The following is a 26,347-nucleotide window of genomic DNA, read 5'->3' as shown; positions in this document are numbered from 1 at the left end:
ACCACCTCCCTAGATAACCCATTCCAGTGCTTCATCACCCTCCTAGTGAAAAAGTTTTTCCTAATATCCAACCTAAACCTCCCCCACTGCAAGTTGAGACCATTACTCCTTGTTCTGTCATCTGCTACCACTGAGAACAGTCTAGAGCCATCCTCTTTGGAATCTCCTTTCAGATAATTGAAAGCAGCTATCAAATCTCCCCTCATTCTTCTCTTCTGGAGACTAAAAAAATCCCAGTTCCCTCAGCCTCTCCTCATAAGTCATGTGCTCCAGCCCCCAGTTATTTTTGCTGCCCTCCGCTGTACTCTTTCCAATTTTTCCACATCCTTCTTGTAGTGTGGGGCCCAAAACTGGGCACAGTACTCCAGATGAGGCCTCACCAATGCCAAATAGAGGGGAATGATCACATCCCTCGATTTGCTGGCAATGCCCCTACTTATACAGTCCAAAATGCCATTAGCCTTCTTGGCAACAAGGGCACACTGTTGACTCATACCCAGCTTCTTGTCCACTGTAACCCCAGGTCCTTTTCTGTAGAACTGCTGCCTAGTCTGTAGCTCCCTAGTCTGTAGCAGTACATGGGATTCTTCCGTCTTAAGTGCAGGAATCCACACTTGTCCTTGTTGAACTTCATCAGACTTCTTTTGGCCCAATCCTCTAATTTGTTTAAGTCCCTCTGTATCCTATCTCTACCCTCCAGCGTATCTACCACTCCTCCCAGTTTAGTGTCACCTGCAAACTTGCTAAGGGTGCAGTCCACGCCATCCTCCAGATCATTAATGAAGATATTGAACAAAACTGTCCCGAGGACCGACCCTTGGGGCACTCCGCTTGATACCGGTTGCCAACTAGACATGGAGCCATTGATCACTAGTTGGACAAGGCCTAATTTTTGGCTAGAAAGGACAGCACAAGAATCACTCTCCACCACCCCATGAGAAGCAGAGCAAAGTGGTCAGCGGTGGGAGGGGAGGGAAGCAAGTGACTCCTTTAAAGTGTAATCACATTCAGACATACAGCTACCTAATTTCTTCCCCAGCTTTTAACACTGTTTCCCTTTAAGTTTTCCCAGTGTTGTTATCCAAACTGAGTCTTCTATCCCTCATGGTTCTGCTATTCACCATGTTCTGATAGAGACTGATGCTTCAATGTTTGGGATTGCTGCCTCAACCTGACTGGTTGTATGTTCTGCCTGGCCTGTTTTGAAATACTCTCATGTGTAAGCAGCAAAACGTTGTATTATGTAGCTATGTGTGTTGTTCTCCACGGTGATTTGATTGTGACTAGGAACATTTACATAGCTATAATTACGGTGATCTGTAGAACAAGGTATTTCAGAGAGAAAACATCTCTGCTAATGTCATGAACAGCCCCTTCTGACAGACTCCATTCATGGAGAGAGTCCTGGCAGGTACAGGACATTTACAACAATGTAAAGCAATTGAGTATAGCAACAGAAAAAGATTCTACACTCAGATCATTCCTTAAGTATAAATATAATACAGTCTTAATTACACCCAGCTGCTTCAGACAGCATACCATTTCATGCAGTCTTGTGCCCCTATCTATAACGGTATTTCAGGGAGAGGCAAGAGGCTAAAGGGAAGTTGGGTACAAACACAATACCTACAAATCACTCTGTGGATCTGATTAATAGAGGAGACTTATACAAATAATTAACGGAGAAAGCGTGATAAACTCTAACCCAACACTGCAGTGTATCAGAAAGACCAGGATGAAGCCCTTAGCCAAACAGAAAAATGTAAATCTTTTAGCTATAAAGCTTCGACAATAGATAATTTATTAAGACAAATACCCTTCCTAGGACATCAAGCCTTGAGCAAATTAGAAGTCTTCAAAGGATATGGAACCAGCAGAAGAAATCTATTCTGGGCAACAACCCTGCCAACTCTCTTCACTGTAGATGGGTTGCAGACTGGAAGCTGGAAACAGTTTATAAGATGTTCCCACACAGATTATCTATGATCCAACTCCATAACTCCCATGAATATTGCTCAGAGAAGAAAGAAGTGGGAAAATCCTTTTTTGAAGAGAATTTGAAGTCTACTAGTGAAACACTGAAGAGTAGGCAAGATTCAAAGAAAGAGACCAATGGTGTAGCATTTTTCCCATCTCTACCAAACCACTGCTTTGAAATCCCTATTGCCCTTCATTCCAGTTCCTACAGGCAACTAAAAATTTACCACCTTCCCCTGGATGCTTAAAATACACACGAGCACTGAATATGCACCATCCAATTTATTTTGGCACAACCTAACCTATGATAAAACTATTTTTCAGCTGTTCCGGTAAAACCTGATACTTTCACACTACAGCATATAATACAACAATCCCCTAAATCCCCGATTTTTGAGAGTTAATATTTTATTTATAGGGATTTCCATGTGGTGAGGAGGACTGCCCCGGAACAGATTTCAGAGAGTCATGTTTATTAACAAGGTTATTTCCCTTGATGACTCCCATAAAGCAAAAAGCTTCTGAGATCAGGCTACACTGAAGACAGCTTTGTGTACTACTCTGAGATCTCTGTAATGCCCATTTTAAATTCTTATTTTTAGACTGATTTTTTTAATATTTAACTTGGCAATTTTACCATTATTTCCTTGGGCCTAACTAAGAAGCATGCTCCTCAAGCCACGTGCCTTTTCAGTAAGTTACATCAAGAGCCCTGTGGTCTTAGTAACTCCTATTTTCCCTTTAGCATCCTATAAGGAGTTCTGAATGGAGAGGAGATTGTTTTAATATGGGGGTCAGGGCTGTGATCAGAAGGGACGAGTGGTGCAAAGAAAGTGGCAGGGAATATGCTACTTCATCTTTTAGTTTGGACCTACCATTGAGATTGTTCAGCTTTGCTTCAAGAAATAAAATAAGAGTGTCAACTAGCTCAACTGTACAACAGGCACCCAATAATCACGTCCATGGAATATAATTTAGATGTTTATTGCATTAAAAGGTAGGGCTGTCAAGAGATTAAAAAATTAATCACAATTAAAAAATTAATTGTAATTAATTACGCAGTTATTCGCGCTGTTGAGTAATATGTATCAGAGGGGTAGCCGTGTTAGTCTGGTTCTGTAGAAAGCAGCAAAAAATCCTGGCACCATTAGACTAAGAAGATGTTTTTTTGCATGCAGAGCTGGGTGTGAATATACCTTTGAGTAATAGAATACCATTTATTTAAATTTTTGATGTTTTCTACATTTTCAAATATATTGATTTCAATTACAACACAATACAAAGTGTACAGTGCTCACTTTATATTTATTTTTATTACAGATATTTGCACTGTAAAAAACAAAATACAAGTACTGTAGTGCTCTCTCTTTATAATGAAAGTAGAACTTACAAATGTAGAGTTATGTACCAAAACCCACTGCATTCTGCTGATGGCATCTGACTCAGATGATGAAAATGAAAATGTATCGGTCCACACTGCTTTGGATCGTTATCGAGCAGAACCTGTCATCAGCATGTCTTCTGGAATGGTGGCTGAAGCATCAATTGACATATGATTCTTTAGCGTATCTGGCACGTAAATATCTTGCGATGCCGGCTACAACAGTGCCATGCAAACGCCTGTTCTCACTTTCAGGTGACATTGTAATTAAGAAGTGGGTAGCATTATCTCCCACAAATATAAACAAACTTGTTTGTCTTAGCAATTGGCTGAACAAGAAATAGGACTGAGTGGATTTGTAGGCTTTAAAGTTTTACATTGTTTTGTTTTTGAGTGCAGTTATGTAACAAAAAACCTACTTTTGTAAGTTGCATTTTCATGATAAAGAGATTGCACCACGGTACTTGTATGAGGTGAACTGAAAAATACTATTTCTTTTATCATTTTTACAGTGCAAAGATTTATAATAAAAATAATATAAAGTAAGCACTGTACACTTCGTATTCTGTGTTGTAACTGAAATCAATATATTTGAAAATGTAGAAAAACATCAAAATATTTAACAATACAATACCAATTGAAATGTAACAGTGCAATTAATCACAATTAAATTTTTTAATCGTAATTAACTTTTTTGAGTTAATTGCGTGAGTTAACTGTGATTAATCGACAACCCTATTAAAATGTTATTTCACCTCTATCATTTCTGGAACTCAGTAATGCAGGCTAACTGCCTGATGCTCTTACTTATGCACATTATCCAGTTAGTCTTGCTCTGACTCATGGAAAGTTTTTAAAATCTGTATTCAAAGTTAGTTTTACACAACATTAAAATCAGGGTTCACAAGAATATTCTAAAGCCACATTTATTCCTGAGACACTGTTTTGTGGGAAAATTCCAAAGCTTATGAAATTAAGCTGCCCTGGCAGTTGTCCTTCTATAGGCCAAGCTACAAAGCCATTCTCTCAGCTATAAAATAAAATTAAAAGTAATTATGTTGGGATCAAAGAAGTTTATAGAAAATACATGGAAATTAATGTAAAAACCGAATTATCTGTCATGAGACAGATATAACATATACATCTGCCTACACTTGATTCTTGTGTTACTGGTTTGGTGCACAACACTAGACCCAGAGAATTGAGATGAATATTGAATTAGACCGGGGTTGGCAACCTTTCAGAAGTGGTGTGCCGAATCTTCATTCACTCTAATTTAAGGTTTCGTGTGCCAATAATACATTTTAACGTTCTTAGAAGGTCTCTTTCTATAAGTCTATAATATATAACTAAACTATTGTCGTATGTAAAGTAAATAAGGTTTAAGAAGCTTCATTTAAAATTAAATAAAATGCAGAGCCCCCTGGACCAGTGGCCAGGACCCAGGTAGTGCGAGTGCCACTGAAAATCAGCTCGCGTGCCACCTTCGGCACCCGTGCCATAGGTTGCCTACCCCTGAATTAAACAGTATACTAAGTTGTTTGTATTGAGTGCCTGGTGGTAATTTGGTAGGTTTGTAACGTGATCAGAAGTTATTGAGTTGCATGACTGCCTCAATATCACGATTTCCTCAAAAAATTCAGCTTATATCATTCCCTGTATATATTGAATAAACCCCACCATTGACTTCCACCGAGAAAAGGTCATGCCTTTTTTCCAATGCAGAAAGAGAGGCACTGACATTTGTTGAGGATGTGGGCTGCAAATGATCAGTGGTTAATAAGTTTTACTAGGGTTAGCCGAGACGTAGCTATTCTGAAATTAATATCTGTTGCTCTACAAATAGAGAAACGGATGGCGACAGCAACATTAAGTCCAGACAGCATGGAACACAGGTAACTGGAGTACAGGTCTGTAAGCATTCTGGTAAACAGCCACAAAAAGATTCTCAGATTCTTTAGGTCAGTGGTTCTCAAACTTTTGTACTGATGACCCCTTTCACATAGCAAGCCCCTGGGTGTGACTCCCCCTTATAAATTAAAAACACTTTTAAAAATATTTAACACTATTATAAATGCTGGAAGCAAAGCATGGAGGTTTGGGGGAGGGGGATAGCTCAGTGGTTTGAGCATTGGCCTGCTAAACCCAGGGTTGTGAGTTCAATCCTTGAGGAGGCCACTTAGGGATCTGGGGCAAAAATCAGTACTTGGCCCTGCTAGTGAAGGCAGGGGGCTGGACTCAATGACCTTTCAAGGTCCCTTCCAGTTCTAGGAGATTGGTATATCTCCAATTATTAAATTTTTATTAAGGTTGAAGCAAAAGGTGGAGGCTGACAGCTCATGACCCCCATGCAATAACCTCGCGACCCCCTGAGGGGTCCCGACCCCTAGTTTGAGAACCCCTGCTTTAGGTGGACTTGTATACAAATAAAAGTTTGAATCTTGTACATGCGATTGTTTATCCCATATTCCCATCATCCTTAAAGAAATGCTGCCTGAATTGCACTTTAAGCCTCTATTTCAGTGGGTGACCTTGTTTTGAGATTGGTAGCTTTATGACTTATGCATCATCCCAAGAGAATGAGTGTTTATTGTATTAGCGCTAGCCTTCTATTCTCAAAAGATATGCAGGAAAGTCTCCTTTAAGAGTAGTAACAATAACTTACTTTTGTTTCTACTATATGGGAAGAATGTACATTTAAAATCTGTTCCAGAGAAGTAACTATCCCTGAAAAATGTAATGTAGCACTCCAATAGGTAACATTAATACAAATAATGTCTTACAACATTTATTTAGAACCAAACAAGGTTATGTCCAGCAATAGAGGGTTGAACGGACTGTAGCAAAAAAATTCTTGGGCTGGCACTAGGCTCTGTTGTAAACATGTAAAGGCACTGCAGCAGTTTCCCATAAATGGAATACAAACTGTACAAGTGAATAGTCTTTCGTTTGCAGTGTACCAACTGGTGTTCCCATGAGCTGACTTTATCATATGTCTTGCACATTTCAGTCTAGGAAGGAAATGATCCATTTTCCCCCACTTTCCCAAAGTCACAGCAATTTCTCCTACTCACTCTCACCTCTGGAGTCGTACTTTTCCCCATTCTACATACTCCAATGTAACTGAAATGCAATAGCTTGTTTTCTGCTCATACAAAGGCTGGGAACCATAAAACAATAGCCATACTTCAATCAGCACTAAAACTAACTCACCATCATGTATAGTCATCTTAGCTCCTTGTTTCACATATGAAGTTCAAGGTTTCTGGACAAAGTGGTGCATGTGTCTCTGTGTTCTTTGTTTTTAAGAAATACAGAAAAAAGGCCACAGCTAAGAGCAATAAAAAAGCCACATGACCTGCAAGAAAGTGACTGGTCTTAGCACCTGTAAAAGTTTAAATACATTTATCTTCTAAACCAGGGGTAGGCAACCTATGGCACGGGTGCCGAAGGCGGCTCGCGAGCTGATTTTCAGTAGCACTCACACTGCCCGGGTCCTGGCCACTAGTCCAGGGAGCTCTGCATTTTAATTTAATTTTAAATGAAGCTTCTTAAACATTTTAAAAACCTTATTTACTTTACATACAACAATAGTTTAGTTATATATTATAGACTTATGGAAAGAGACCGTCTAAAAACATTAAAATGTTTTACTGGCATGTGAAACCTTAAATCAGAGTGAATAAATGAAGACTCGGCACACTGCTTCTGAAAGGTTGCCGACCCCTGTTCTAAACGTAACCTTACTATAGAAAGAAAAGATGAGGTGCACAAACTATTAATTAAAAGCAGCAAAGAGCTGCTTTTAATGAATAGTTAAGTGAATATCCACTTCGTCAGATGCAAGTATTCACCCACGAAAGCTCATGCTTCAAAACGTCTGTTAGTCTATAAGGTGCCACAGGATTCTTTGCTGCTTTTACAGATCCAGACTAACACGGCTACCCCTCTGATACTTTAAACTATTCATTATTCAAGCATAAAATATGTTAGAACAGAGCAGCTAGAAAGGTGGACATTTGTTCCCTCATTCTAGGGATTTCTCCAACTTATTTAGTGTCATGAACTAAAGAAGAGCTGGAGGGAGAATTCCAGTGTCAGATTCACAAACACCTGAAAAGACAGCAAAAGGGAGTTACAGCAAAATAGAACGTCCTTGGTGCCTGCAATCAAAAGCAACAATTCATGTTGGGAAACAGACTCCTCTTGAAGATTGGCATGGCAATGCCTATTCTGCCTACAATAGATGGTCTTAAAGACCGCAGTTTTAATTCCCTTCTAAATTCTGGGTAGAAAGCTCAGAAGCACAGGCAATGACAGTGCTGAACTCCCTCCTACCATCATCCCCACTGTGCTTCAGTCTCAAGAGGAGGGTTCACTTCTAGCGTTGGTTTGATTTTCGTGCCTGTTAGAATCTTGGATCTCAGCTGAAACTGAGCCATGTGTGACTACTGACCCATTAGGAATTAGATTGAGATCAAATGCTGATTTCACACAGGCAGCAAAAAGACGGTAAAAAAAAATCCCTTTTAACTTGTCTTTCCACATCCAGGTTCACGCCACAGAGTCAGTTCTGTATTTTACTCAGAAAAGGGAAGCAGCAACTTTAAAATTTGAACATGGCCTGACAAAAATAGCACTGCTCCTTTACACGGTCCATATACAATTCCCATTCAGGACAGTGCTCACGCAAGTGACTTAAAATTCCAAGCCCGTGTCTGCCACTGGATATAGCATTTTTTCAGAGTATAATATTTTCCACTAAGAGCAGCTCAACAATGATTACGTTATAGGAAATGTTACTCTAGTTTCCCTTGCCCTCAGTATAGCTCTTATACCAAAGATGCATGAAGCAGTAACAAGTCAAATAAATGAAAGAGGAACATAAGTTTCCAGAACATTGCTGAAGGGCCATACAGGGAAACGTGTACCCAAGGCCAAAGTAACACAACAATAACCAGAGGCAAATGTAGCACTTTTAAACCAAAGGGGACTTTCCAGAACATGAGAGCTTAATATATAAAAAGATATATGAAAGCTTCAGATGGCTATTAATATGCCTAAGACAAGTTTTATTCTATTCATCTCTGGATGTACCAGATTCCATGCGCCTCCTACCCAACCCAGCCATCCATGACTTTTCCTGTTCATTTGTATGGAAATAACCAGGGAGATATGGAGGATGGAACCAATCTGAAATACTTTAAATATGCCTGCTTTTTTAGTATGTAGAATAGTTGTAGCTGTGTCAGTCCCAGGATACTACAGAGACAAGATATTAGCTTACCCACCTTGCCTTTTTAATGGCACTGGAAACATTTATAACTAAGTCAACAAAATACCACTTCATTATGGTTTCTAGCCTATTTCTGAGTGCACTGCAAGTACATAAACTGGCACACCGAAAAGAACCCAAGCTAGATTGTCACCTCCTTTAGGAAATGTGACAATTCAGAGCCTGGGCCACATAGAAGGGTTCTCCAGCTCCAGCATGAGGGCAGCGGTCCACCAATTTCAAAGGAACTCTGTTTGGGACAGGGGTGCCCACTTGGGGCAGACAGCAGGATTGGGGCCTACGCCGATTTCACTTCCTCTTGCACGTTACCTTTTGTGCAACAGTGCTAGAGGTAAATTACCATTTACATCTCTACCTCGATATAACGCTGTCCTTGGGAACCAAAAACTCTTACCCCGTTATAGGTGAAACCGTGTTATATTGAACTTGCTTTGATCCACTGGAGTGCGCAGCCCCCTTCCCCTCCCCCCCGGAGCACTGCTTTACTGCGTTATATCCAAATTCATGTTATATTGGGTGGCGCTATATCGAGGTAGCGGTGTACTTCTCGTTATGAAGACAATCCCTCCCTACACCCATCCTTCCACATTTTGCCACTTTTGAGGCATATGTTGAGGGAGACCAATAGGTTATAACCTTCACTTTTAAAAACGCTTTAGGAGAATTGGTGAGGGAGACCTAGATATTGGTTTCCTCCCCAAGAGTATATTAATGGGAGTTTTATAATGATATTAATTCAAAACCAGCTATGAGGTATTAAAATCATAAAACCAGTAACAGTTCCTAACAAGTTTTGTCTAGAAAGATAAACCCTTTACATTGCATACTAGTTTAATGCTAGAACCATAGACACGCAGGGCTATAAGGGAACTCGAGAGGTCATCTAGTCCAGCTCCCTGTGCTGAGGCAAGACCAAGTAAACCTAGACCATCCCTGACAGATAATTGTCTAACCTGTTTTTAACAATTGACAGTGATGGGGATTTCACAACCTCCCTTGGAAGCCTGTTCCAGAGCTTATCTATCCTTAAAGTTTTTTCTAATATCCAACCTATTCAGCCTTGCTGAAGATTAAGCTGATATATCGTGTCCTCATGTATTTATAGAACCTCATACTGCCTTTCATGTCCCTTGCTAGGTATAACTCATTTTGTGCCTTAGCCTGATTTTGTCCCTACATGTTTGTACTATTCTTTTGTACTCATCCTTAGTGATCTGTCCATGTTTCCACTTTTTGTAGAATTCCTTTTTGATTTTCAGGTCATTAAAGAGCTCCTGATACAGCCATATTCTTAATGACGGGTTACTAAAATTGTAGCTTCAATTCCTTTGTCAAAATAATTCAGAGCTTTGCAATCCAAGTTCTTGCCATAAACTCTCACTTCCCTGGAAGTTTTGTGTTTCCAAGACCATGCCAAAACCTAAGTCCAAGATTTTCAAAAGTGACTAGTGATTTTGGGTGCTCATCTTGACACCTCTCAAAAGGGACCTGATTTTCAGAGGATTAAAGACTTATTGAAACTTGAGTCCCTTTAAGGCATCTCAAGCTGGACACCCAAAGTCACTAGTTGCTTTGGAAAATCTTGGCCTAATGCCACAAATGAAGTTATGTAATGGGTCTTTTCTGTCCTCTTTTCCTTTAAAAATGCTTTAAAATATATGATTTTCTGCAAATGCTACTATTTTGATCTTTAAATGATCACATTTCCTGTCTTCTATCAAGGAGGTCAGGATAGCCAATTTTTAGTGGGCAAACCTTCTCTTTAAGAGCTTGTGCAATTTTTCATCAAGATTTTAAGTTCTCCTAGTAAATAAATAGCTGAAGCTAGGAGCGGTGGACAAGATTTTGTGCAAAGGGCACCAAAATGTCACTGTGTACTAGCACAAATAGTAACGGGCACATAAAATGCACTAAGAAATGAACTACCCCTTACCAATGCCTGGTGAGACCAGGATGGATGACAATTTCTTCCAGTAAAGAGCCTTACAGAATAAGGAATTTACTTTTTATAAAATGGAAAGACAGAATACCCAGCGCAAAGCAATGCTAACCTCCAGAATGAGGAATTTAAGTCTATCAGAGTATAACCAATAATGACATTTCAATTATGAGGCCTCTTGCAGAAGTTAGCCATCAAGGGAAAATATAGCCAGTGCTTCAGAACAAGGGGAATGACTTTCTAAGGCCTAAAGTGAGAAGCAGCATCTACACACTGAAATCATTTAGAACACACAATTCTTCCTTTACAGGTAGGATGCTTTTTGGTCAGTCTGACTCCTTTTTTTCCCAAATGAATTTTAGGTTCTCTTTTTGTTCTACTTGTAAGCCACAAACCAATGCAGCCTCTCCATTTTCTTATGCTCTCTGTATACACAAGTTGCACACCACCCAGACATGAGCATGTATAATTTCTAGAGGCACCTGTAGGCAGCTAGGAGTGACAGCTACAGAGGAGCTTTGCCACACTATTCCAAGTATTTTGTCTGCTTCTTGGGGAATGAATAAAGGAAATGGAGGAAGCTTTTAGTAAGGAAAAAAGTACGAGCTAGCGTCTTCTGAAACCATTTCCTTCCACTATTTGGACAAAACCCATATAGTCTTCAAGAAATATACCCTTATAGCTACACAAATCTCATCATGTATCAGAGGGGTAGCCATGTTAGTCTGTATCTGTAAAAAGTGACAGTGTCCTGTGGCACCTTATAGACTAACAGACGTATTGGAGCATAAGCTTTCATGGGTGAATACTCACTTCGTCAGACGAAAGCTTATGCTCCAATACGTCTGTTAGTCTATAATGTGCCATGGGACTCTGTCGCTTTTTACAAATCTCATCATGACACTCACATTAACTTTCAGATATTTAGTAGTGCTTTCCTGAGTTATTACAAAGCAAAATCAGACATTTTGATAGGTCAAGTCAGTACCTCCCATTGGAGCAAATGGGTCCAGCTCCAGGCTAGTGCAAGCACTAAAATGCTAAATTGTTAAGTTACAAAAGGGGTAGGGAACCCACAAAACAGTCAACCAGATAAAGATGAAAAGAATCATAGAATATCCGGGTTGGAAGGGACCTCAGGAGGTCATCTAGTCTAACCCACTGCTCAAAGCAGGACCAATCCCCAACTAAATCATCCCAACCAGGGCTTTGTCAAGCCTGACCTTAAAAACCTCTAAGGAAGGAGATTCCACCACCTCCCTAGGTAACCCATTCCAGTGCTTCACCACCCTCCTAGTGAAAAAGTTTTTCCTAATATCCAAGTTAAGTTGTTAACATGCTATGAAGAGATATAGCTGGACACTATAAACAAACAGCCTGTTAATTTTTGTTTGGAAGGGTTTAGTTTGTAAGCATTCTGTTAATCCTTAAAGTAACAGGAATTTATTTCAATTATCTACGATGAAGTTATTGTTAAATCATATGCCTATAAACCAGTGATAATACAAACAATGCAGCGAATGTCCAGGTCCAGGTCCAGGTCATGACTTAAGGGTCATCAAACCCATCAAAGACCAACCTAGAAACAACTTATAAGCAACCTCCACAAATTAGTAGGTTTACACTAGACCAAGTCTGAAGGTACAGCATTAAACCAAGAAGTTGAAGCACAAGGGTAGCCTTTGGAGCCACCCAGACACAGAAATCCATAGCCACAGTCTTGTAAGAAGGTCAGTGTGAACTCCAGAAAGTATTACTGGAATTTTTTGTTGGTTTGGCCTCTCTTTGGACACAGAGCCAGGTTTAAGATGGCTTTGGCTTGCTTGCCTTCACCAAGCATATTGTTTCATCCTGCTCCTTCCATAGTCAGGACCTGGGTGATTATAGGGAGCAGTCTGAAGAGGCCATAGCATTTTATTTTACATGGAGTAGATTTGTGGGTGTGGATTACTCAGCTTTTCACAAAACATTTTTGTCCCTAAATGCCTGGTGCCTTAAATAGGAATTAGCCAGCTGCCACTTCACTTTTACTGTAGCATACAGGCCGATGACTTAAATGCTGTATCATGGTGATCCACAAATAGGAAGTCAGGCTTCCATCCTAAAACAGTGATGCTTAGGGTTGCCAATTTTGGTTTGGTTTGCCAACATTCCTGGAGGCTTCATCACATGACAATCTTTAATGAAAGGTTAATCTTTAATTTCTGGAGACTCCAGGACAATCCTATGATTTAAGAAAAAGCAACACATGGTCACGAGGCTGGACAAAACATACGAGAGATTCTGTGCAGATGGTGAGTAAAGCTTTAAAAATATGTGTACAATACATATTTATTTCTACAGTGCCCTGCCAAGATACTCAGGCTGGAGGGGTAGCTCAGTGGTTTGAGCATTGGCCTGCTAAACCCAGGGTTGAGAGTTCAATCCTTGAGGGGGCCACTTAGGGATCTGGGGCAAAAATCTGTCTGGGGATTGGTCCTGCTTTGAGCAGGGGGTTGGACTAGATGACCTCCTGAGGTCCCTTCCAACCCTGAGATTCTATGATACCAACATAATGCAGCCATCCCTAAACATATTAAGGGCTCCAAGGTTGAATGCTGTTGCAGACTAGTTTACTGCCATTTTTAGCCTCAACTTTTATTCAGATACATGTTGCCAACTACGCACATTTAGACTGCAGAACCACTTTCCCTGAAACATATACAATCCACTGTAGCTTTTTTGTTTGTAACAGGGCTACACAGAGCCAAAGTTTCTGAGAACTATCCCTATTCTGTGCATGATTAAGTGCCTCATTTCACTGTACTCATCTAAAGTGATACGAAGTTCCTCCCACGCTCCCTTGGACATGGGCCAGGATGGCTTCCCACCCATGTCATACCGCATCTGTGCTAGAAAGTGAATACAACGTGGTCAATATTTCTCCCCCCCCCCCCCTCAGAACTGGGCAGCAAACTGGTTTCTGACAGGAAGTTATGGTACATATTAACATTTTGCACTAATCTAGACAAGCAGGCTTTCCTTCTGGATCAGTCACTAAAGCATTCACCTATGGCATCTCTTGCTAATCAACTTCCCTTGCATCTGGACAAAACAGCCTGTGCTTTGGACATACCTTACCATATTAGGCAATCAGATCCTACGAAGGGGAGAACTCAAGATGTAGGCAGACCCTCCCTTCACCTAAAAGGGCAGGCTAGGAACTTCCTGTGCAGCAGCAGAACAGTTTCATTTTTGGAAGCAGGGAAAGGGAGGAGAATGAAAGGACAAACTCCATCATGGTTCTAAGTGATGGCCTTGCAGGGCTATTCAAATATGCAATCATACTATTAAAGACAGCACCTTTGTAATGGAGCCAGGGTCATGTGCTCTGAAATACAAGCTTCCAACTAGCTGGATTTAAAGATGTATATGTATTTTTTAAAGCAATGAGTTTGATTAGCCTGCCCCATCCCCCTCCCCCCCCCCCAAAGCTATGGTTCTGCAGCAGCTGTAACACTGCTACATGGCTGCTACAGTTTAATAAAAGGATTCTCAGATGCATCAGGTTTCACTTTGAATTTCTAGCTTATCCTGTAGAAGGGTTGAATTTCCTGAATGCGTTTTAATAAAAATGAGTTGGAGCACAAGCTCCTACAGCCTTGTCTGAGGACACTGTGTTAAAGACACACAGCACTCAAAAAGGTAAATGCTATGGAACGGAGTTTGGCTGGATGGTTGTAGCAGCAATTTCAAATACTCAGGAATCTTTTAGTAGGTAATAACAGGATAACATTCAATACAAACAGATGTGCTAAACCTGTAGCCATATGACTCACTTCTGGGTAAAGGTTCAAATCCATTAACATGGTTGTTGTGAAGTATTCTCTGGGCTGATACCAGAAGTTCATGTAAACAGGCCTTTTCTTCATCACCTCTCATTGTCCTGGACGTTTATAACTTTACCAAGTAAGCATTCACAGGGGTGCTTTATTGTATTTGTACACAGGCCAGGTTTACAGACAGTATTTCTTTAAGATGCTTAATTGTCAAACAAGTTTATCGGCATGTTCCTGTACTGAGAGAAATACTTGGCACAGAGCTGAGTGTTACAGAAAGCTTAAATGCCCATTGGACCATCTTTGGAACTTCTGGGCAAGGCACATTTTTTTGCCAGACAAGAATTCCACTGAAAAGAACTGCAGGGAAATAATTTCTCTATGAATCACAACCTTTATTCTACTTGTATTATATAAAATTTGCTATTTTAAGTTACATTTTTCTTCCATCTTTTTTAACCAAACAAAATCCTCGTCTAAACTTTGCATCCAGATTATCCAAGTCCAAATATTTGTTGATCTTCCAGGTTTTCTGACACACACCCAGTAGTAAGGACTTCTCTCTCCAATCAGCAGTGCAGAACCCCACACTACATTCTTCATCACTATGCCAAGTATTTCTCTCAGTACAGCAACATGCCTATAAAAACTTGTCAGTCAGTGCAGCATCTTACAGAAACTGATCTGGGACTGGTGGGACTCGGAGACTGGGACGAGACCTGAGAAGTGAAGACACTTGGACAAGGTTGTCAAAGAAAATGAGATTGGGATGAAGAGGCCGGGTTCCTGTGGAAAAAATACTATGATCATGTAACTAACAACTATACCATAATTCATATGCACAAGGGGGTTAAGGTAAAACAACCTTAACTCTAGAATTTTCTAGTTTTTGATTGATCAATTTTCACAAGAATGCTTGGGTTTTTAATATAGTTTGCATAATTTAATGGGTTTTTTTTAAAGCAAACATAGAAATTCCAGTTAGAACCTTTAGATCCACTGCACAGACCTCTGCTACTTGAGCTAAGTGAGTAACTGCTAGCAGTAGTAGGTTATAATCTCATCTATGGATCAGCACTAGAGGGGGACGGGACACTTTACCCATGGGTTTCACAGATATTTACTAACAGCAGAGGAATGGGTGGGACTCAGGAATATTGGAGTCCATTCCAGGCTCTGAAGGATGTGTCATTTAGTGGAACCAGGCTCTTCTGCCTGTCTTTCCAAGCTTGACACCGTCGGCCTTGTCCTCTCCAACCTGTCGAGGTCCTGCATCTTCCCCACCCCGGCTCCTCAGTCCAGTCCCATTCCCCTTGCCAACCCAGTCCAACTCTCCACTCTTCAGGCTTCTCATCCCAGTCCTAATCTGATCTGCTGCTCCATTCCACCCAGGTTTTCAGTCATCCCCTCTGCACACCAGCACCTCATGAGATCGGTTTCCCATTCACTCCCCACCAACCGGCTCCTCCCTGTCCAGTCTCTTCCTCTCCCCAAGTCAGCTTCACTAGGCTCCTCATCTCATTCTCCTCCTCCTGGTCCAGTTGCCTGCTCTCAGTTCTGGTGCCCGGTCACAACCCAGCCCAGAGCAGCAATTACATGAAAGACAAGTATAGTTCCCACAACCCTGAGCTGGTCTATACTCTGTTGCTCTGTTGGGATAGTCATGAGCAGTCTGGTCACATGCAGGAGCTATGAGGGGTTGGAACATGCTCATTGTGAGCAGATTTTGGGGAGATTTTAGCAACTAAACCCTAAGAAGTCTCTAGTGAGCACATAATAACTGAGGTTTTTCAAAGGCTTATAACTTTGCCAGCTTTTCACAGGAACAGCTAGCTCAAAGGCCACCAGCCTGCCAAATTTCAAGTTCCTGTTTCCAGAGAGCTTCCCAGAGAAAAGGATGACAGTGTGTGAGTACACACACACACCCCAATGTATTTTTCCACTTATGTCATTCTCCGAAATGGCTAAACAGTTTTGGCTGAAACTGCCCAGAAAAGTTTCTGTTTCAGCTTCAGGAGGACCCCTGGCATGGAACATTTCAGCTCAAATGATTAAAGCTTGGCAATCTTTAGGCAACTGAAAGCAGATTCTAATAACGGGAATTATGGTGCTACTGCTCTGTCTACAATACGGAGTCTGGGAAGAACATCTTGAGTACCATGTTTTTAGTGCTCTACAAGGGAAGGCTGGCATGATCAACTTTATGCAGTTGTAAGATAAGCACAGTCATCCCATTTGCCTACCAGTCTCAGTCTCTATCAGATTCACTTGTTCCAGGCTGAGTCAAAGTGGGGTGTTTTTAAGGAAAAGACAAGCGTCCATGACAAAGAAAACTTAATTTAACACCACAGAACTGAATATGGATCCCTCAACAGTTGATTAAAACAGTGCCACCAACCGCCATGCCACAAAATGATCTCTTTAGCAAAATATGTGAAAGCCATTTGGACTGAATGAAATTGGGTTCTTTTTAAACAATAAAATCATATGCCCATGGTGGCATCTGATGTCAACTGCCAGTGAGGTACTTACGGAGCCTTGAACTGCTGTTATTTTTCTCCTAGTCTAACAAATGATGCACTGATGGTTTCAGAACAAACTGTTCAACAGACTCAGGGGTGGCTCTAGGTATTTTGCCGCCCCAAGCACGGCAGCTTGCCTGCGGGAGGTCCGCCAAAGCCGCGGGACCAGCGGACCCTCCGCAGGCATGCCACCAAAGGCAACCTGCCTGCCGCCCTCGTGGCGACTGGCAGAGCGCCCACAGTGGCTTGCCGCCCCAGGCACGCGCTTGGCGTGCTGGTGCCTGGAGCCGCCCCTGAACAGACTAAGACACGTTCCTGGCCCCAAGCGTGTCTCAGCCCAAGACAGACAAGACCAAAAACAAGACAAGATACTAGACTGTTTAGGCAATGGAGGATTTAGCAATTATAGATGAAAGAAAGGAAGAGGGATTTGGAGAATAGCAAGACTGTTTCAGCTGTAGGGGATAGAAGAACAGAAAGCCTGAAACCCAGAACAAGACAAGGATGCATGCATGGGAAGTACAAATATACTTGTTTTCTAAGTTAGAATGAATCCCTCTTACTCTATTGAGCCACATTCTGAGTTCAGAGATCTCTGTTTCCCTTGTGACCCGTGATAGCCACACTTCCCAAATTCTGCAGTCAGCCTTTTGATACAGTATATTAGACCCCTAGCAAAGCCTTTATCTCACAGCCACTATTACAACCCTTCAGGTTTCCTTTATAATCAGACTACACAGATCTCGTAGAACAGTAGATTCAAGGTGAATGTGTGCCATAGCTTCCCAAGGAAAGCTCAGCAGCTATCTGCTTCACAGAACTGGAGTGAATACCAGGCCTGGAAGCAATGTGCTGTTCAGACAGACACACTTTTCCTAACAAATACAAGTGAATTCACAGCAGTCCTGCTGCCATCAAAATGTAGATGACAGCAAGGTAGTTACGGCAGTGTACATCGTTGGATCCTCACTTACCCGAGACTCCTTCACTTCCTCATTCCCATCAACCTCGTCGTCCTAGAGAGAAAGAAGAAAACGAATGTAGCCATGTAAAGGTAATAACTTCTATAGCAGCAAGGTTTGGATTTCCTGGTATTTAGGTGACTAGGCTTTTCAAGAGAGAGAGGTGCTGATTCCTGATATCTAGGTAACTGTGAAAAGCTTTTGAGAAAGGGACTGTACAAAGGAACTTTAAGTCTCAGTAATCAAAGGCAGATTCTCAAAGGCAGGAGATGGTGCTTATCTCAGAGCTTCTCCAATTACCTCCCATTTGATAAACTTTAAAGGACAAGGTGGGTGAGGTAATATCTTTTACTGGACCAGCTTCTGTTGGTGAGAGACGCAAGCTTTCAAGCTTACACAGAGCTTTTCTTCCTGGGACCTTTCAGGCCTATGCACTAAGCTAACAGGATGCAGCCATCCTATTCAAAACCAGAAGCAAATTCACTTTGAATGCGGTAGAACAAATTCCCTTTTCTCCCACCTCAACAAGGTCACTCACATCTTTTGTCCAGAAAGAGATTCCAGTGCCTCTTCGCCTCTCCTTTGGCCGCCGCCTCTCTCGGATTGACTGCTTGTTTGGAGATCTATCATCTAAATCCTGATCTTCACACTCTAGCCAAACAAGGACAGACTGCTTTGATTTAAATGATTTACCTGTGTGCTTTTCTCAAAGCCCTGGTGACATTTTCAAACTGGTTTCCATCACCAAGAAAGGGCTCGTGTTGTACTACACTTCAGTCATTAAACATACAAGATGGAATCCCTCTTCCCCACTACACCTAATATTTTGCACTCCTTTCTTCTAGACGGGCCCAGACAGTGGCTGTCCCTTTATCTGCATAGCTCCCAACAACATGTAGGGGCATTAGCTTATCAGGATTCTGAGGGAGGAGTTACATTAGTCAAGTTCTCTACCACTGCTTCTTGGAGGATCTAGATATTCCCTCCCTGTAGATGGTCAAAGGAAAAGCCACCACCTCTTATTCATGTCTGCAAAGGCAATAAAAATGGACCACTTCATAAGGGATTTGAATGCCCTCTTTCAGTCATTCTGTTTACATGCACGTCTGACAAGCTGGCAGCCCACCTGTACAAGTCCCTTGCTGGAAGAGCAGGAAATAAACCTAGAATCTCAGACTATGTACACTGAGCATATTGGTGTTTAATGAATAAGCTTGACCCGAAATGCTTGGATTGTCTTCTCATTTTAGGAGGTACGTACCATTTTTCTCCATCTCAGTGGCTGTGCTTTGGAAGTCTGCTGGGTTCACAGAGTCAGGGCCCAGAGATCTACTTGTCTGGGCCAGGTGAGAACTTGTGTAAAGAGAAGGGGCTGACGTAGAGGGAGATACTGGTGTTGTGGGTTTGTCTGTTTGTGCTGGACACCTTAATCGCCGATAGACAGACTGTAAATAAACAGAGCCATAAATAAAGGTTAGCAGAAAGGTAACACCTAGGAGAGCTGGACTTTAGCTACTGGATGTAATCACTTGGTGTTTACAGCCCTCCACGCTGCCGTTGGATAAACCACACCTTGCCACAGACGACAGATTAGGAAAACAGCATAAAATGTATTCCATCTGGCTGGGGTGAGTGGAAGAAGAGGAAACAGGTTTTTGTTTGTTTTTAAAGTAATTTTGGATTGCACAGTCACAATCAGAACACAGCTTGAAGACCAAAGAGCAGCCTTGCTTGACCCATACTGCCAAGACTAGCAGGTATCCTTTATAGAAATGAACTGTTGAGAGTATAAAGGGGACAAAAAAGACAGGACCATTATATATCTGTCCCCACTAAAGTGTTTGTAGTACTGGCCAATGTCACTCCTGCATAGATATAGGAGACCATCACTACAGGACTTGGTTTGCAGTGGGATGTGGTATGGAGGTGCAAAAAGCTGTGAGCACATTTTATGGGAAAAGCCAATCTGGGCTATCGAAGATGGTTAGTAGAAATATCACAGACCTCCAAGTTGCTTGCTAGGTGTGTAATATTTACTAAAGAGTTGCTGGACTCAGGCTTCTTTTCCTGTCATGTGGTTGTTAATCAGCTTCCAAGTAAAACAAGGGTGCATGCCAATGATAAGATTAACGGTTGTGTAACAGGTATGGTTAATTCAACAACTCAATCCTTTCCATAGGAAGTCAAGTCAATGGTGAGGTTTTATACAGAAGGGGTTCCACAACTCATCTGTTTACAATACTTCTTGTGATGTTCATTTACTTTACTCCAGCTGGATGTTATTTTGCAGTTAGTATTCTCTATGTAAGAAAAGTCACTTGGGTTCAAGAGTCCAAACAAACATAATGCCTGAGGAGATGACGACCTCCTATGAGACTTCTCTATCACTCCCCTGCCCTTACCCCCAATCACCTGACTCCACCAACTACATTCAAAACATCTGTAGAGGAACATTAAGGAATCTGGTGACACCTTAAAGACTAAAAGATTTTTTGGGGGCATAAGCTTTCATGGGTAAAAAACCCACTTCTTCAGATGCTAGGCCTCAGTCCAGACCCTTATTGCCAGAAGAGAGGAATTGTGGCACAATTCTCCTTTTATTAGCCTTCGCATTCCATGGTATTGTTACGTTTATGATTTATTTTGTCTGACGAGACAAGTGTTTTGTCGAGTCGAGAACAAAGAAATAGCTGAGCCATAACACAGCAACACTATACACAGATTAATTTCCAAGAACCCACATGTCTAGATTAATCAGGCCTGGGTCATTTCTGACTGTACTAATCCTCCTAGTAGCAAGTCCACAGGAGACAGTCAGAATAATTTTACTCGATCTCAGTTGTCCCAAACCACTGAACTCTCAAGTAGCAGCTATTAAGGATAGAGAGATCACCTCCTCATCCTGGTTTCTATTCCACCAGGGCCGGGTCTCCTCCCGTCTCTCACTGCTGTCCTCAGTGCTCTCAGGTTTCTCACTTTGTTGTTCCTGAGCTTGCCGCTCCACTCGAGACCGGCTGAAAGTTCGCTCTGCCTCCTGAAGGTCTGTGAGTGTTACACCCTGGGAAAGGGTAAGATTGCATCAGTTACACATGCTGGTTTGTTATGTGCTTCACGCACCTGATAAAACCTCTCTCTTTAGTTAGATGGCGAATTCTTCAAGACAGGTCCCCACCTGTCCACATTGCCTAGCACAATGGGTCTTGATCCTGACAGAGGTCTCTTGCCCCTACCTTATATAAAGTAATAGATTGGGATAGCACTTAATACTTCTCAGCTAACATGCATCATCACTGGACTCCTCAAAAGCAAAATTGGTGCAGAGCGTCTAAGAGTGAAGAGCAAAGGAGCTTGCAATGTTACCGGCAACCAGAACTGCAGCCTTAGCTTATACACATTTGGAGGGGGTACGCTGAATTAACTGTTCCCAGGAACACTTACTAGAGCTCACCAGATGTGCCAGTCTGAGGGTTTGGACTATAGTACCCCAATATATACTTTCTCCAGCCACTTTCTCATCACAGGATTTTACTTTTTATTCTGTTATACACACACACACACACACACTTTTGATGGCGTTTCAGTCTGATGTATTCTAGACTAAGCCACAAATGGTAACCATCAACTACAGGCTTCAATGTGTAAAGTTACTAAATTCAGACAGGGAAGTAACATTCCCAGAAACACAAAGGACTAAAACCCATATGGCAACAATCTCGTCATAATTCACATGACTATCAGACAGATTATTTCCCATTCTGAATGTAGAACACTCCTACCTTCCTTGGAGATGGGCGTTAAGGAGCTAGCTCCTTGGAAAAAGACCTTGAACACTAGATTGATTTCTGGGAAGTTTACCCCTCTCCTGGGGTTCCATGGGCCACTATTGTGCATAGACTAAGTATGTTTGTTTCTGAATTTTTAAATTGCGCAGGTGATAGATTTGAAGCCCAGGGTGTTGTAGAAATAGGCACAGCTCTCTGAGCAGAGACTGGAATGCAAGATAGAATGTAAGGCTTGATCCACCAGAGCCCAGATCAGTTAGCCTTCCAGGCATGTTGCAAAGCGCATCTTCTCTTTTCACTAAGGCTGCTGAGAATGACATGGGCTGTGCTGGATATATTTATAGGCAGTTCTTGGTTTAAATTCACATTGTGGTGTTTAATTTATGGGATGGGTGCCTAGAGTTATATTCAAAGAAATTTGATTCAGCCTACTTTCTGAATTTCCCTACGATGCTGCTATGTGTCTGACTTCAGCCCTCAAAAACATCGGCAGGTATATTACGAACACTTCATTACACATTTTTCCAATAATGGGTGACAACTGAGTCTACTTATCTGGTATGTTTACTGAAGCTGATAACCAAGCAGACGGGGGGTTTTTATGGGATTAGTGATGGCACCTGTGCCTCTAACAGACCACCCACATTTTCCTTGAATTTTGGATGGTCCTCACGTCAGTGTAAATTCATAGTAATGTGATCATTTATATTTTCTCCATTAGAACACTGATCAGTAGAAATATTAACAATTTAAAATGAGACTGCTTTGTTCCCTCCCCCACCGAAACCAAACTAGCAAGTCATTTGGGACTTCCTACCTGTAAAAAGAGAAGTCATGAGCTAATTCAGTTCAAACTAAATGGAAGGATAAACAAAAATAGATCTGGGACTAGGGCTTTTTATTTCAAAAGTGCTAACTTTAAAAAAATTAAGGAAATTAGTTAGGGAAGTGGATTGGACTGAAGAATTTGGGGATCTAAAGGTGGAGGAGGCCTGGAATTACTTCAAGTCAAAGTTGCAGAAACTACCAGAAGCCTGCATCCCAAGAAAGGGGAAAAAATTCATAGGCAGGCATTGTAGACCAAGCTGGATGAGCAAGCATCTCAGAATGGTGATTAAGAAAAAGCAGAAAGCCTACAAGGAGTGGAAGATGGGAGTGATCAGCAAGGAAAGCTACCTTATTGAGGTCAGAACATGCAGGGATAAAGTGAGAGAGGCCAAAAGCCATGTAGAGTTGGACCTTGCAAAGGGAATTAAAACCAATAATAAAAGGTTCCATAGCCATATAAATAAGAAGAAAACAAAGAAAGAAGAAGTGGGACTGCTAAACACTGAGGATAGAGTGGAGGTTAAGGATAATCTAGGCATGGCCCAATATCTAAAGAAATACTTTGCCTCAGTCTTTAATGAGGCTAATGAGGAGCTTAGGGATAATGGTAGGACGACAAATGGGAATGAGGATATGGAGGTAGATATTACCACACCCGAGGCAGAAGTCAAACTCAAACAGCTTAATGGAACTAAATCGGGGGGCCCAGATAATCTTCATCCAAGAATATTAAAGGAACTGGCACATGAAATTGCAAACCCATTAGCAAGAATTTTTAATGAATCTGTAAACTCAGGGGTTGTACTGTATGACTGAAGAATTGCTAACATAGTTCCTATTTTTAAGAAAGGAAAAAAGGTGATCTGAGTAACTACAGGCCTGTCAGTTTGACATCTGTAGTATGCAAGGTCTTGGAAAAATTTTTGAAGGAGAAAGTAGTTAAGGACATTGAGGTCAATGGTAATTGGGACAAAATACAACATGGTTTTACAAAAGGTAGATTGTGCCAAACCAACCCGCTCTCCTCCTTTGAGAAGGTAACAGATTTCTTAGACAAAGGAAACACAGTTGATCTAATTTACCTCAGTTTCAGTAAGGCATTTGATACAGTTCCACATGGGGAATTATTAGCTAATTGGAAAAGATGGGGATCAATATGAAAATTGAAAGGTGGATAAGGAACTGGTTAAAGCGGAGACTACAACGGGTCGTACTGAAAGGTGAACTGTCAGGCTGGAGGGAGGTTACTAGTGGAGTTCCTCAGGGATCGGATTTGGGACCAATCTTATTTAATCTTTTTATTACTGACCTTGGCACAAAAAGTGGGAATGTGCTAATAAAGTTTGCGGAAGACACAAAGCTGGGAGCTACTGCCAATTCAGAAAAGGACCAGGATATCCTACAGGAAGATCTGCATGACCTTGTAAACTGGAGTAATAGAATGAAATTTAATAGCGAAAAGTGCAAGGTCATACATTTAGGGATTAACAACAAGAATTTTTGTTATAAGCTGGGGACGTATCAGTTGGAAGTAACAGAGGAGGAGAAGGACCTCAGACTATTGGTTGATCATAGGATGACTGAGCAGCCAATGTGATATGGCCGTGAAAAAAGCTAATGCGGTCTTGGGATGCATCAGGCGAGGTATTTCTAGTAGAGATAAGGAGGTGTTAGTACCGTTATACAAGGCACTGGTGAGACCTCATCTGGAATCCTGTGTGCAGTTCTGGTCTCCCATGTTTAAGAAGGATGAATTCAAACTGGAACAGGTACAGAGAAGGGCTACTAGGATGATCTGAGGAATGGAAATCCTGTCTTATGACAGCAGACTCGAAGAGCCTGGCTTGTTTAGCCTAACCAAAAGAAGGCTGAGGGGAGATAGGATTCCTCTCTATAAATATATCAGAGGGATAAATACCAGGGAGGGAGAGGAATTATTTAAGCTCAGTACCAATGTGGACACAAGAACAAAATGATATAAACTGGCCATCAGGAAGTTTAGATTTGAAATTAGACGAAGGTTTCTAACCATCAGAGAAGTGAAGTTCTGGAATAGCCTTCCAAGGGGAGCTGTGGGGGCAAAAGACATCTCTGGCTTCAAGACTAAGCTTGATAAGTTTATGGAGGGGACGGTATGATGGGATTGCCTAATTTTGGAAATTAATTGATCTTTGACTATTAGCAGTAAATATCCCCAATAGTCTGATAGATCTTTAGAGAGATGCTCACACATCCTGGAAAACTGTCCCAGCCAAGTTCAGACCTGGAGAATTGGAATCTGCTAACCCTATTCTTCCTGAAGTTTTCTGTTCTGAACAGTGTAATTCTATTGTTGGCTGTTAAAAGGATGTCATGTTTCACCTATAAGTAGCTGCATTTCAGCAAATTAAATGACTCTTGTGTATTGTTTGTGGTCACTTAGTCTGTAAATGGCTTTCAGACCCAAATGGTGTACAAAGATTTCTCCAATCAAAGGACTGTAAAGCTGCCTTGGAACCTTTTGTAGGCCACCACCCAACTTCCCTCCTGTCTCCCCAGACAAGTCCATATGTGTATGGTGATGGACTAGCAGAACAAGATACCACTGCCCATTAAATGCCAGTTTGCCTGCTACTCTGCTGCAGGGCCATCAGGAATTTCACTCCTCACCTGCGTAGACCTACGAGTCTGGCGGGCCTGTCTGGATCGGGCCTTCCTTAGTGACTCTGCTTCCTCATCCCGCACAGGAGTCAGATACGACCTGAAAGAAAGGGTCAAGAACACAACATAAAATCAGACACTTTTGATTTGCAAGTCTCAAAGCAATGACAGTATTCATGCCATTTCATAGACACTATTGTGTTTTAATGTAGTCAATGGGAAGTACACCTTCTGCTCGCATTTCCTAGGGCCACCAAGCACCTGGCTGATTGCTGCGGCTGCCGCGTTCATGGTAGTATCTTCAAGCAATGACTTCTGAAATGTTAACCTGTTAGACACATTCTATGCTCCCCTGTAAGCCAACCCCATTAAAAGGCATACTCTGCATACCGTCTGGGACCCCATACACCCCTACCTCCTTCAAGTCTCGATACAGAATTAAATAAATAAATCCAGAAATGTGTAATCTCATTCACAATCAGACTTCAGAATATAAACAAATCCTGCATCAGTATGAAGTCTGTTACAATGGACCTGTGCTGAAGTGCAGTAATACTAAAGGAACTCACTCCAGCATAAATATTGGAGTAAACCCCACCCAACCTTCTTATAGTGAAAGGTGACCCATTTAAAAGCAGACAGAAGAAACCACTTTATACAGCATAGTTAACATATGGAAAGATTAGATGTTTATATGAGAAAATACCTGTACAATAGACATGATTAAAGAGTTTTAGAAGGTTTCTCAACTTTCCTGCTTCAGGGCATAAGCCATCTACTAAATGATAGGTGTTGCAGGAAAACCTTCCCCTCTAGGCAGGTTATTTCATAATTGTCTATCAAGGATTTCCTGTACCTTCCTCTGAAGTTTCTGGTAGCCTTTGTACTCAACTGGACAGTGATCAACTAGCTGAAGGCATGCTCAGTGAAACAATGGGTTGTGGACATTCTTGCTTCATTCACTTGCTTCATTCAAACTGCAAGTGAATTAGTTCTAAAGGTGAACAGCTTGCTCCTGAAGTTCCATGGAATAGGGTCTTCTGGCCACATCTAGCCAAACACACCTTTCTACATTCTGATTATTGCTCCCCTCCTCCTAAACTCCTAAATAAATTCAACTGTTGAGAAAAGTACCTGTTTGGTTAAGCACTAAAACAGGAAGGGACAAAGTGAAGGTTGCACACCAATGCATAAGAACAGTC

General features: G+C 41.5%; 1 protein-coding gene across 8 annotated transcripts in view; it reads right to left on the bottom strand.

Moving 5' to 3' along the window:
• The window catches only part of PPP1R12B (protein phosphatase 1 regulatory subunit 12B), a 166,544-nt gene that overhangs the window by 45,475 nt on the left and 94,722 nt on the right, over positions 1-26,347 (bottom strand). For all 8 annotated transcript variants that reach the window (XM_039534407.1, XM_039534408.1, XM_039534403.1 and 5 more), the window contains 5 exons: positions 25,155-25,245; positions 20,789-20,953; positions 19,157-19,340; positions 18,434-18,546; positions 17,908-17,949 (listed from right to left, as the gene is read on the bottom strand). In XM_039534407.1, coding sequence (XP_039390341.1) covers positions 17,908-17,949; positions 18,434-18,546; positions 19,157-19,340; positions 20,789-20,953; positions 25,155-25,245 — 595 coding nt within the window. The remainder of the gene's footprint in view (positions 1-17,907; positions 17,950-18,433; positions 18,547-19,156; positions 19,341-20,788; positions 20,954-25,154; positions 25,246-26,347) is intronic.

Source organism: Mauremys reevesii, linkage group 4, assembly GCF_016161935.1.
Source record: "Mauremys reevesii isolate NIE-2019 linkage group 4, ASM1616193v1, whole genome shotgun sequence".
NCBI lineage: Eukaryota > Metazoa > Chordata > Testudines > Geoemydidae > Mauremys > Mauremys reevesii.
This window is presented reverse-complemented; position numbering and strand designations above follow the sequence as displayed.